The sequence below is a fragment of the Corvus brachyrhynchos genome, unplaced genomic scaffold, assembly GCF_000691975.1.
Source record: "Corvus brachyrhynchos isolate BGI_N302 unplaced genomic scaffold, ASM69197v1 scaffold14, whole genome shotgun sequence".
Taxonomy (NCBI): domain Eukaryota; kingdom Metazoa; phylum Chordata; class Aves; order Passeriformes; family Corvidae; genus Corvus; species Corvus brachyrhynchos.
The window spans coordinates 11,984,778-11,998,855 of record NW_008239110.1 but is presented as its reverse complement, the minus strand read 5'-3'; the positions used below and the strand labels follow the sequence as shown (position 1 = coordinate 11,998,855).

General features: G+C 37.2%; 1 protein-coding gene across 1 annotated transcript in view; it reads left to right on the top strand.

Moving 5' to 3' along the window:
* MAN1A1 (mannosidase alpha class 1A member 1) overlaps positions 1-14,078 on the top strand; it is a 105,709-nt gene that overhangs the window by 82,223 nt on the left and 9,408 nt on the right. Inside the window, exons 7-9 of the mRNA XM_017739648.1 lie at positions 483-598; positions 12,285-12,504; positions 13,340-13,512. Coding sequence (XP_017595137.1) covers positions 483-598; positions 12,285-12,504; positions 13,340-13,512 — 509 coding nt within the window. The remainder of the gene's footprint in view (positions 1-482; positions 599-12,284; positions 12,505-13,339; positions 13,513-14,078) is intronic.

Here is a 14,078-nt window from a genome sequence, read left to right as displayed (position 1 = left end):
ATTCAACTCTGTAGTAAGGAGCTAAAAGCATTTTTTAATGACGTGACTTAAATGAAAAGTTAGTGACTAAAAGACCAATGCCTGCACATTAAGAAGGGAAAGCCTTTATCAAATCAGAGAGCACTTCCTACTTTTTTCCCTTTTTAGAATAAAGAAAAGAACTTAGTTTGACATGGTTTTGTATGGAATAGACTGCATGAATTAGAATTAACATGTATAAATTGCTTTTTTCTTTGCCGTGATCTCCTGTAGCACATTGTGGATATTAAATAACTATGGTGCTTTAGCTAGATTAATAATATAGCAATAAAAGAAATAATTCTCTGTATATACCAGTAAAGTTTTTCCTGAGGTTCCAGCCTTATCTTTATTAAAGATGATGTAGAAATAGATCATTAAATACACTGTTTCAAACTGTAATTGTATTTTATTGTCCTGGCTGAAGATGAAATTGCTGTTCAATCTCTTTCTTCTCTGTTAAGATCATGTCTCCATTGGAGGGCTTGGGGATAGCTTTTATGAATATCTGCTCAAGGCATGGCTGATGTCAGACAAGACAGATGAAGATGGCAAGAAAATGTATTATGATGCTGTTCAGGTAAATAAGACATTTAAATCTTCCCTTCTATAATAATCTAATCTGTAATAATCCTAAAGAGACAGGCTCTGAGCACAATATGAGAGATTTATGTATTTGCCACCACAGGATGTTTTTTAAAGAATCAGTTTCTGTTTTAAAAAAAACTTCTTCAAATGGAAGTGCTAGAAGAATACAGATACTATGGGAAAGGGGAGAATTTTGAAGTATAACTATTTTTTTAACTGCAATATAGTCATCTGTCTCTGGATGAGACAAGTATAAAATAAGCAACAAAAAATGCATCTACAAGTAGCTCTCAGATAGACGTTCAACTCTTTTTCCTGAGTCTTCTCTAGGTATTTATTAGTCTTGTCCTTTTCCTTTATATCCAGGAGGGAATTCCTCTCTTGTGTTTCAATTCTCTCATGTGTGTCAGCCATGAAAAGTGTTTTGGCTGTGGTCCACACGTGGATCAATGTATTATGGTAGATAATTAGAAATTAAAATGGGGGGTTGTTTCACAATGACTTTTTGGTACAAGAGCATATATTTGCCAGCTTCTGCGAAACAGCCAAATTGGACACAAGAGAAAGTTTTATAAAATCAGAACTGTTCACACTTACATTTCTATATGGTATTTTATTTATGATCTTCCTGGTCTGCACTTCGTTTTGTTATTTATGGTATTTCTTTAATGTGCTGTTTTGGGAGAAATAATGGGTTTGTGACACCAGATTGAGACTTGGGAGGTATTCAGTTTAAATTCTTATTTACAGGCTTTCCTTCCAGTCCTGGGCAAATGACCTGTTTTCTCAGTTCTGTGCTTTCACATATATATAGATATATATTAAAAAAGAGAATAATATTCCTTCTTTTTTTCCCCATCCTTTCATCTGTTTTGACTGGAAGCTGTCTACAGCCAGGAATTTTATCTCTTATTAACTGTATCTACAGTGCCTCTGTAGACAAGGCTTTGAGATGCTAAGCAACATCTGCTTATTCTTTCATATATCTGGAAACACACTATCCCTAGGGAAGTCATAACTCTCCTTTTACTTCCCGTACACAAAAAGTGGTGGCATTAAAAAATACAACCATGGTTGCTTATTGCAACCATCTTTGTTTTCATTAGAGAGGAAAGTCAAGTGTGAAGGTTTGAGGGAGGGTGTGATCCCTGGTGGTTATAAATTTGACAACCAAGATATCCTCTGCTAAGGAAATCTTGCCTTTAATTTTGTAAGTGCAGATTTGGATGCAGTCAGCCTCATTTTCACTGCTAGCGTGGTTTCAACTTCAGAGCAAAAGGTGGATCTTAAATTAGGTTTGAGTGCATTTGAGGCTGTAACATAAGAACAGTGCTGTTGTAACAGCTCAGCCATTGGGTTGGCAGCCAAACTGAGAGAACAAAGTGTGTGAAATTATCAATTCGTCTTACCATGGAAGACATTTTGAAGCACCTCAAAGCTGCTTCTAGCCTTCTATTTCCACTGGTTTAAAAACATCAGGTTTTTATTGAGGTCCCAGCAGGGAGCAGAAGTGGTGACAGCCCCCACACTACAGGACCAGCTCTCCCTGCTCAGGTTTCAGATGGAGGAGCAGAATTGCCTGTTCAGCAGTGTTACCGAATGTGACAATATCAGTGACAGGGTCTGAGCTCTGCTGCATATGACTGTTTTAAAGTATCTATTTTCTTAATATTTTTTAGTAGTACTAGCTCTGAAGCAGTCCAGTCATCATGTCTGACGAGAGTGTTAGTGTTTGGGAGGACCTGACTAAAACAGATTTCCTTATGCTGCTGGCTGAATGCTATTTCCAGTGTTTTCTGATTGATGGCATTACTGAGGTACATCTCTACCAAAGCTGGAAGTGTATGTGCAGCATTAGGGATTGCAGCTTGATGTTGTAAAGTAGCTTGTTCAGGAAGCAGCAGCAAAGTTTCAGCCTCACAGAAACTGCAGGATGGTTGGGCCTCACTGAGATGCCAGGTTTTTCATTGGAGTAACTATCCTGATTTGAAATCCATCCTAATACTGGCTTGATTGCTATCGATCCATTACTTATCTAAATTAAAGCTGATTTAAGTGTCTGCACAAGCTGCAGTCTTTCTTTATGACTAAGGCTGCACGGTTTGGGCATTCTGAGTCTGCTTTGTATTTTCTTAGAGAAATTTTCCCCAGTGCTCTCAGAATCTTTTTCAGACTTTGCCAAAGGGAACATTATGATTATTCCTGGCCATTCAGTCCAGCACATACCCACCAAATTCTGAAAGAGTGATGTGAAGGTTTGATGCCTAATTCAATATCTTCTGCTATCCAAAAACCACAAATGAAAATATATAGTGAGTTATATAGTTCACTGTGAAAAGCTGAAATCTATTTAGATAGAGCTTAGGGGTTATTTTTCACATTGTTCTGTAAATCATATTAAAAAAAAGGAATGCTTTCCTTTAGAATTTTTGTATCACCTATAGATTATATAATGGCTTAAGTTAAAAGCAATAACTAAGATGTCAGACTAGATTTAAAAACTGCTTCTGCTTGCCATGAGGATGCATATATGACTGAAGCCATTTGAAGAGTTTATTTCTAATGGGAAAAAGGACCAACATAGTCTTGTTTTGAATACCAGAGCATAGTATGAATGTATAAGGCCATCAGAGGGATTCATAAACTGTAGAATTCACACAAAAAGACGAGTGAATATATTTTTAATGTAAGTTATTTTTTCTTTTTTGAAAAGTAATACAAATCATGTCCTGCTTGACATAGTACATGAAGTAAGAGATCTTCTTAAACTGTTTTCAATGGTGGATAGCATGCAACATTTAGTAACAGAACAAATGTGTATTCAGGTTTTATCTATATTTTGAGGATATAACTTCAATAGAATAATCTATCTCTCTTTGCCTGTATCCAGGACAGGAATCATCCCACTCTTCTCAGTTAACGAGCTGATCTCTGAGACACAATTGAGTAGGTTTAGAAGAGAACATGATAATTTAGAGCAAAAATGGACTTGTGGGTTCACTTATATCTAGTCTAGCAACAGCACTGTCACAAGCAACTACATCAAATCCTCCCCTCTTAAATGTGTCAGCCCTCATTTTCTAAGCTGAAAGGCAATTTTCCCTCTATTGCTATAAATAGGTAGTCTCACACTTGGTGTCTGATGGTCAGGTATCTTTTCCAATTTTTCCCATTACATTTATTTACGGCCATTTCTGCAATCTTTCTGCATATTATATATACTTATTCTCTCTCTCTGATGCTGCCTTCATCCCTTCCTCAGTGTATTTCTAGAGAAGTAGCATATCAAGAGGCTGTAAAGAGAATGGTAACTCATCCCAGAAGAACTTCACAGGAAGAGGGAAGCACTTCCCAAGCAGCTTAGTTCAGTGTAGCCTTTGGTGGCGCTTTGGTTTTAGTGAGGTAAAGCAGCTGCTCTCTGCAGGTTTACCTGGAGTCAGGGTAACTAGTTCACTTTTAGACATTTAGATTGTTTACTCTTTCTTACTGGGTAACAGCTGCTCCCAAGATCCTAACAAAAAGACAAGTGATTTCTGCAGAACATAGCACATGGAAGTAGAAACAATGGAAGTGGCCAAAAGAAGAACACGTGTTGAGAAGCAGTGCCACAGCCACTCTGCCAGATTTCAACAGCATTCCACAAATTGCTGCTAGGCTGGGTTGCACAATTAAGCAATGCTGTAAATGCAGTAAAATTCTGTGGGTATCAAAATGGGAAAAAGTAATTTTTTGCCTCAGGATTTTGAGTATTCAGACAGAAAATACATAAAATTACTTTTTTGAGGATTTAATTTTTTTTTTTTGGCACATTGCTAACTTTGTAGCCTAGCTTTGATATATACTCAGTTTGCACACTGCCACGGGAAGCTTTGATTTTGACTGGGGTATTTGGGGTATATTTAACTGTCAGCATTAAGTAGTGAATATTTTTCAGAGCACTTGCTTTCAGCCTTTCAGATAAATTAAACAAATCCATGGAGACTCCTTTCTCATTGAAAGGAGAAGGAAAACAAAGTGTTGTTAGCAAACTGAAAACATGATAAGCCTTTTTCATCTCTGGAGTTTCGTGAGGATCTGTTTAACTGAGGTGATAGTCTGCTGGCTGGTCTGTGCTGACTGCAGTCTCCATTAAGCTGCTTGAAGTGGTTTGCTTTGTGATCGTAGTGATCTTAAAAACTGCATAACTGATGTGGACAATGAGAGAACTGCAACAACTCAAATATAATGGTTTGTCATACTGGGTAAAGCTAAAAATGATTAATGACTTGAACGTTCAATACTTGAGCACTTCTTGGCATTGAAGAAAATACATGAAGGGGCAGGCAGGATGCTGCAATAGCAGCCCAGCTTAGAATGAAACAGTTGGTACTCAGCATTCCCACTGCATACTTTGTTTTGGGGTTTTTTTTGGTGTAGGAGGCAGGAGGCAACTTAACTGAATGTAACTTAAATGTGCTCAATAAAGACGCCATTTTTGTCAGCTGTCATGTTTAAAATATTTATCATCCAGCTGCACTGGTGTTCTGCACATAGTGATAGTATGGCTGCATTATGTAGGAACACAAGATTCATTACACTTACCAGATGAGAACGTCCAGAGGACTCGCTGCTCCTTGTTAGTCTCTTCACTGTATTTCCCCTTTAGCAAGAATTTTAAAACTCTCTACAAGTGCTTACATAAAGAAAGCATAAAGGCTAAAGACAGGCTTCTGCAGATTTTTTTAATTGTTAATAATTTACTAATAACTGCACAATGTCTTAAGTTTTGGACCAGAGAAAGTATTTATTCAAATTTTAGTGTATTTATGGACTGTCAGGAGAAGCAGCAAGCTATAAGGTTGTTAGAAGTTTTTAAGGAGGATTTTAACTAGAAAAGTCTAGAGAAAAATTGTATGGTTTTTGCTCATGGCTTTGCTCTTGTCAGAGCAGCCATGTCCTTACTAGTCATGCTATTTTTCCTTCCTTTTCCGATAACAAAAAAAAATTGTCAGGACCAACAGATACTTATCCTAGAGTATTCAAAACATGCACAATGTAACATTTTGAGAGTGACTTGATTTGATTAATGCCACCACCATTAATACTGTTTTAAAAATATGGATAAATTTATCCTTCTGGTAACACACAGCATTTAGTACATTTAATGCTAGAGCACTGGTGTTTTGAGAGACACTAATAGATCTATAGAGGGGAAAAAATAGTGGTTTTTCAGACAAAAGTAAATTGTCAGCTTTCCCGTAGAACTTATCTTTTTAGTGATCAGATGAATAGGTATCACAGTAGTTAAATGTTTGCCAATGATTCCATTTTAAAAATTTAGGTGCCTCCATTATAAGCACTCATATTTCATTGCACATGTAAGCTTGTCTACATAACATGTCTAAAGTCCAAAAGCAGTAAGTGCTTTGGTGCTTTCAAAATGTTTCTTATATACTGTGTTTAAACAAATGAAAGTTCTTCTGTGTTCAGATTCCAGTTTTGATTTTTAAAGCTCAGTTTAGTCAGCAGTGGGGACCTCAGGATAAGACGCCAGTTTTCTTTGGCAGAAGTATTTAAATTATTTGTAACAAGGGCTTGAACTTCCTATTCCAGCAATAAACTTTTTGTAGTAAACTCATTGGAATTTTCAGTAAAGGATAAATTTGATTACTTGCAAAGGTTGAGAAAGAAAAGTATCTATTGCGTTAGATCAACTCAACAGAGAAAATGTAAGGGAAGCAACAAAGTCACAAGAAAACAGACAATTTACTTAGAAACTCACAGAATGTAAACCCACAATAATCCTGACCTGCTGCTATGTGCTGTTTCAAAGCAATAAAATGTACTGGTGCAAGCTATAAATATGAAAATAAATAAATAAGCAATTGACATTATACATCTTTGAATTATTGGAAATACTACATGGTAGAATTCTCTTTCATCCTCACTGTTGCTTCAAATCATCAAAATACTGTTTATGAAAATTCCTAGGGGAAGAAAAATATATTAAAAGTTTGAACTGAGATAATTTATGGTGCTTTGTTACGAAGATGCCTGAAGAGTTGTAATTATCCCCAAAACTGACATTATAAACCCTTGAAATTTAGAAATAGAATCATATTTTTGAAGTTTCAAATTTATTAAGGTATGGAAATATGGAACTGTCTTGCAGGGCAGTTTTATCTCCAGCTACAGTGACATCTTGAGGTGGGAAATGAAACCACCTGGGTTTTGTTAAAAAAGCAGTAATCATTGAAATTCATTAATCATAATTAAGAAGATACTGTAAAAGGAGGGGTAAAATGCCTAAGAGCTAGAGGTAGCAGAACTGTGGGATCACATTGCAGTTTGAGGTTTGTAATTTGTTATCTCAGCTCCTTCAGCGGAGTTAACACTTCTGTGGCACATGTTTGTTTAGAATTGAGCAGCCTTGAGGAGCAGATCATTTTTCCTGAGAAGCCTCCACCTGTGCTCTGCAGGCAGCTCAGTTAGTGTTTTTGTTACCTGTCAGTGTAATCCACCAAGAGAACACCTGTAAAAATAAGCTTACTGATTAGTTTTTAACTCATTTGAACAGTGAGATGATTCAGTTCTGGGTCTTCTGTGTTTCCCTATAAACAATACATTTTAAACAACTCAAAGGGTAAACGAAGGATTTTGCAATCACAAAATCAAGTCAGGGATGGATGGAGGGGGTGGCGAAGACATCATTTAAGCTGTGTGAAAAGCATAAAGAAGTGAAGAACTGAATGGAGGAGAATGTTTTTTTATTAGGAGGATCCAGTTCTGCTTAGTTTAGCAAGGGTAAGAACTGGCAGTATAATGTATAGGTTAAGGAACAGGCTAAGAAGCAGAGAACACAAAACATATCTCAAGTCAGGGACAGATGGAGGGGGTGGCGGAGACATCATTTAAGCTGTGTGAAAAGCTTAAAGAAGTGAAGAACTGAATGGAGGAGAATGTTTTTTTATTAGGAGGGTCCAGTTCTGCTTAGTTTAGCAAGGGTAAGAACTGGCAGTATAATGTATAGGTTAAGGAACAGGCTAAGAAGCAGAGAACACAAAACACATTGCCTTAACAAAGAGGGAGAGGGGGAGGAGATCAGGTTGGGAAAACTGAAGAGTTTCTCCTTTATGCTGTCAATAACAGAGATTACACAAATGTGTGTCTTGGGGTGACTTTATGATTTGTATCCCATATCGCTGCCCTATGCTCAGAAATTAATTTTGTGCTTTTCTATGCCTTTAAACTGAGCCTGAGAGGGGAGAGAGACAAAAAACCGAGCAAAACTTTCAAAGCAGTTTGTTTCCATGTTTCAAGGGCACAGGTAAAACTCTCTCTGCGTTCAGCAGAGGCAGGAGCGGGAGGAAGCACCCTGCTTGCTTGCTTTCCAGCCAGCTTTCAGCTTTCCTTTTCTCCGGAGGGAGACAGAGAGTTGAACTTTTGTTTTCCTGGGACTTCGGTTTTTTTCCTTTCTTCTTTTTTGGACTGTTTCAACATCAGAACACATCGGGACTTTTTCCACCGAGGTGGAGGCCCTGGAGGAGGGGGCCCCACCCCGTCCCAGCTCTGAGGAGGAGGAGAGAGGCTACCTACAGAAGGATTCTAAAATTTTCCCAGGTTTTTCTCTCCACAGAGAGAGGTTCTATTATTTAGCATTATTATCCTTTTTCTGTGTGTTTGTTAAATAAATAGTTTTATCTCTTTCACTTTCCTTCGAGGAAAATTCATTTTTTCCCAAACCTGGTGGGGGAGGGGTGGTTGTAACCTGCTTTCTATCAGGGGATATTTTCCTCCAAATTTGTCCAAACCGGCACAACGTGCAGTTTGCAATCCTGTAGTTGAAACAATTCCTAATGTCTCATTCACTGTGACAGATAGGCAAGGGCATAATTTTAACATGCAAACTCATGAGAAAGATGCCAGTAGTAATACAAGGAGCACTTGAATAACAATTCAAACTGTAAAAGGGACTGTTAGCATTTCTAATTGAGTGCTCAAGCATTTATACAGTTGTTGCATCAAAGGAATAATTTCCCACAAGATGGAGAAAAAAGTAATTTGGCTGAAGGCTTTACTGCAGTGAGATCTGTAAGCAGAGCCTTAGGTAAAAGCTTAAAAAGAAAAATTGCCAGGAACTGTATCAGCCGTAAAAAGTTACTGTGGCTCTGAGAGTTTATGGGTACATGACATATTGTGTGCCATACCGGCTTTACATGTAGTAAATTTATTTCTTTAAATATCTGTAAAATGTTTATTTACCTTTAGTTTCCCTCTCCTTTTTTGTCCACTACAGCCTCAAATCAGGTTGCCTCAAATTTTTTTGTTTCAGTTTTTTTTTTCCCACTCCCAGGTAGCATCTTCTATTGCTCCCTTTGGTAACATATATTTGTAGCTTCTTTTTCTCTTTCCAGCCTTTTCTGTAGCACTGTCTCTCCACTCTACCTGATGGAAAGAAATAAATTACTATTTGAATTGCAGAAATACATTCTGGAATGAAATGAAATGAAATTTCCATTTATTTAAAAGAAAAAGTGTACCAGCTCCAAACAATTATGCCTCAGTGATGTATTTTCAACTAATCAAAGACCACATTCTTCTAGCTTTTTTGATTGTTTTCAGATACTGTATATTGGCTTATATTGAGGATATTAATTACAGTAAGAAGAAATAATAATCTCCATAGTGATAAATATCACAGACTTATAGAATGATTTGGGTTGGAAGGGATCTAAAAGATCATCTCATTCCATCCCCCTGCCATGGACAGGGAAAGCTTTCACTTGCTCAGAGCCCCATCCAATCTGACCTTGAACACTTCCAGGGATGGGGCATCCACAACTTCTCTGGGCTATGAATTCCAGTGACTCACCATCCTCACAGGAAGGAACTTTTTTCTAATATCTCATCTAAACCTATCCTCTTCCAGTTTGAAGCCATTCTCCCTTGTTCTGTCACTACATGCCCTTGTAGAAAGTCCCTCTCCATCTTTCTTGTAGTCTCCCTTTGGGTACTGGAAGGCCACAACTAGGTCACCCCAAAGCCTTCTCTTCTCCAGGATGAATCATCCCAATTCTGTCAGCCTTTCCTCATGGGAGAAGTGCTACCTCCCTCTACCTGATCTGAAAACAGTGCAGGAAGGAATTATTTGTAGTTGGGGAGCAAGTTGCAGTAGACCTGCAATTCAAATAAACGTGTCCCTTGAAATGAGTATGTAATTATATCAAAATAAAAATAAATTGATTTTAAGTACGAAATTCAGAATCAATTGTACCAGACAGAGCTTTTCACTTGGGTGGATCTTTGTCACCGTACTACATATTCTGTTTTACTCACTTGATTTCCCTGCCAGAACTACACCCAAAGCACTGCAGACAGCAAGTAGCATTTCCCTATGGGGACGTAACCCTTCCTTCCCATCCTGCTCTTAAACTTCAGGTTTCATGTCTAGGTACAAATGCTTAGTGACCTAGCATGCCATTAATAAAGACATACACATTGGTATAGGTATTATCTAGCACTCAGGGACCCAGGACTGTACAAAGCATGGCAAGGCAATCTGAGAGGCTGTAATATATCTAATAACTACCTCATAATAGTAGGTTTAAATAAGGTGGTTACATAATAAAATAACTTTTAATAGACATATGTACTAGTTCTTAATAGACCTCATTTATAAAACCGAGATGATTTGCTTTACTAAACACAAATACTTAAATTGGAAATATATTTTTATTTTGTGACGTTCTTGGTATCAATCAGCATCAATTTGTTAGTTTCTTAACACCAGTTTGTTAGAATAATTTTAAAACTCTTGGAAGTCATCTTTTTTTAGCCTGAACTCTAATCTTGAGCCAAAAGAGGGGGAAAAAACCTCACAAATACTAATTGATATCACAAAATCCATTTTTATACTACAAGAGTCAACTCTGATCTAGTTCAGATAGTTCAAAAGTGCATCATTGCTGTTATGTCTGTCAGATACAGTAATATTTGATTCTGTTTTTCAGCCATTACTTTCTAAAAAAAATGCAATATAGGTAAATTTAGTTATCAATCTATTTTTATAGTTGTTTATTTTTTAAATAAATTCTGACCCAACAGCTAAGTGACCAGTAGAGTTATTGCCTATTTTCAGAACCGTTGTTTTGGTGAGATGGGAGATACCATGCTGAAAGGTTACATGAAATGTCATTAAAGTTTTTGCTTTCTGAACTTGGTTTTAGGTGGCTTGCTGTTAGAATGCCCAAACAGGTCTGAAAGCTATTTCCCACAGAATTATTGTGTCTTTTCTCACCTTTCCCCTTTCACATCTAATTCCTCTTTTTATAGGTTAAATTATGCAGGATTTTTAAAGCAGAATTTGTTTAAAGCACAGGAATTTTCATTATTTACTTCTGCTCTAAAATTTAAGTATGTTTTCCAGTAGATACGTAGTGCTAAAAACATACAATCAAGGAGGAAACAAGGGGTGGAGGAGTTTTCTGAGCTAATAGTGGCTCTGGATCTGGGCAGAAAACACCCTTACTAAGTGCTTTGCACTAATATTACTGGAAAACAAAGTATAGTTTTCAATGTAATGTTCTTGGCAGAAAAAAAATACTCATGTAAAAATTGTACAGTTATTCAGCTGATGCTTCTAATTTAGAGAGGATTTTTCATGCTTATAGGAACAACCTTTACAAATGCTTAAGTGGGGAGAAGTAACTACAACCACTACTTTCTCTGTATAAAACTTGTTTAAAAATCCTGGCATTTTTATTAATAGTTGTCTCTAGTGGTATTTTTTAATGGTTCTTCTCTTGCATAATGCATGTTGAGTACTGGTTTTGGATCTTACAATTTTAGCAGAAGGACCAGAGCACTGATGGATAACTGAATGTATGACAGAGTTATTTATCTCCTCTCCGTTACCCTTTAAAGAATAATACCTTACTTTCTCTGTGGGCTTCTAATTAATGTGCTCTTCTGCATCTCCTCTGTTGTTTGAATTCTGTTCCTCCCACAAGGGAAGGCTGCCTTCCTGGATTTTGTAATTAGTGACCATACAGTGATAACATCACCAACTTCCAGTTCTCTCTGGATTTGTGTATTTTTATTCTGCTTAGGGGTTTTTTTACAGAGATCTCAGTGAGACCTTGCTCTTGATTGATAAGTAGAGGATTTCAGTCTGGGAGGGGAAACCCACTGGACTTTGGGAATGCCATCTAGACTCAGACGCCTCACATCATTCACTGCACGCACTGAGTCAAATGTTTTGAATATGAGTTATGACTGCATATAATTTACGTGAAGTTATATCAATAACCACCTCCTTTAAGTCAGAATTCAAATGGGAAATACAGAATCTGAAGTGATGGCTAATCACCATTGAAAGTTAAATTACCTGAAACTGCTCAATGTAGAAAGGGGAAAAACTAAAATAATTCAAAATTTGAAGTGTATTTTGTAGGTCTTTCCAACATTTTTGTAAAATGTACCCTGTAAACTGCTCAAAGTTGAAGCAAAATCAGTCATCTTTACTGATGTATGTTAATCTGCCTTGTTTTGGCTTCACTTTGAAGTTATGCTGACTCATATTATCCATTGCATTTTATGAGCAAAGGCAAGACAGAGCAAAAACAACCAACATAAAAGACAGCTTTGTCCTTTGCACTTAACCAAATGGACCTTTGGTTTGAAATCACGTCCCTTTGCAGGCCATAGAGACCCACCTCATCCGAAAGTCAAGCGGGGGCCTGATGTACATCGCCGAGTGGAAGGGCGGATTGCTGGAACACAAGATGGGACACCTCACTTGTTTTGCTGGAGGCATGTTTGCTCTGGGAGCAGACGGAGCACCCAGTGACAAGACAGGCCATCACATCGAGCTGGGTGCTGAAATTGCCAGGACTTGCCATGAATCCTATGATCGTACACGTGAGTTCCATATTGCAGACTTTGGCTGCGCAGCTTGCCTTCGCAAAGGCAGTCACTGGTACTTTTGCATAAAGCTGAATGAAAATTGTTGCATGGTGAGAGCTGTTCATCCTTTCTGAGCAAATGCTGCCTTGCTTTAAGAGTAACTTTTTAAATGGCTGCTCTGTTTTGTAGATAATTTCTGTGCACCTGTAGTAATTAACATGAAAGTTACATAATAGTAATTAACAAGCTTTTTTCACTATGCCAATTTCTGCATAGCTGAATACAAGTAAGAGTTGGAATCTGTTCATTTATGCATCAATATAGCTGTTGTTCGTGTTTTATGCACAAAAGAATATTTTACACTCAGTTCTGTTCATACAATGCTGCAAACAATAGAATTGCATGAAGAAAGTGGATTTCTGTGCAGGAGATTTCTTTAGATTTTATTGTCGTCTTATAGAAATAACCCTGGCAGCATTTCAGGTGCCAGCGTGTATTTTCCAGTTTGATATAGAAAAGTAAATATCCTCATCTTTTTAGCAAAATTTCACTTGTTGCTAGTTACATGAAGTCTTCCAGAATGGAAATGCTAGCATTGCCATTCAAACTGTAGCTGCCATTTAAAGCATTGGTGAAGAACAGCTCTCTCCTACTCCAAATTATTTATAAAATATTAAAAACAGGAGGTGCTGCAGGATCTTTCATAAATTACATGGTTTTGGGTATACGGCTTTGTGCCTCATAGAAGGCGAGTGTGATTTGGTAATTTTGTGGGTTTGATTTGGTATGTTACATGATTTGAAACCTTTTTTAATGCCTTTATTTTAGTCAGTGCTTTTATATTGTCTAGGCATGAAACTGGGACCAGAAGCCTTCAGATTTGATGGTGGTGTTGAGGCCATTGCTACAAGGCAAAATGAAAAATACTACATCCTACGACCAGAAGTCATAGAGACCTACATGTACATGTGGCGGCTCACTCACGATCCAAAGTACAGGCAGTGGGGATGGGAAGCTGTTGAGGTAATGTTCTATTGGACTTCTTGTTGTTAAATCCTAGTAATCTTGTTAAGTGAGCTATTGAATGATACCTGGATATTGTTCAGCAGTTGCAGAGTAAATATTTGTTTTAAATCAGTGATATCAATTCAGATTTCCGGGGATTCTTTTGCTAAATAGATGAACTAACATCATTTTGACAAAATCAAATACTGCTGATATTGTATAATAGAAAAGTACCTTGTGATTTCTCCTTAAATACTTCTAGGATTAGGGGTCACATTTGGGTGTACTGTCCAAGATGTTGAGTGTTGCTGCATGTGAATGGAAAGTGCAAACGTGTGTCAGATTTGAGCCTTGGATATGGAAATAAGTTTTATGAAATGTATTTTCAGTAATTGTATGAAGGTGATTTTAATTAAGGTAACAAAGGCCAGGATGAAAGACTAGATAGTACCAAACATTTAAAAACCATGTCACTTTTAAGAAGCATAGGTTGTTTGGACAAAACTCCCTAAATGATAGCAATCTCTTCTAGATCTGAATTTTTTTGTCCTGCTGGCCTTTCAGCTTCAACCAGTCATGCTGAA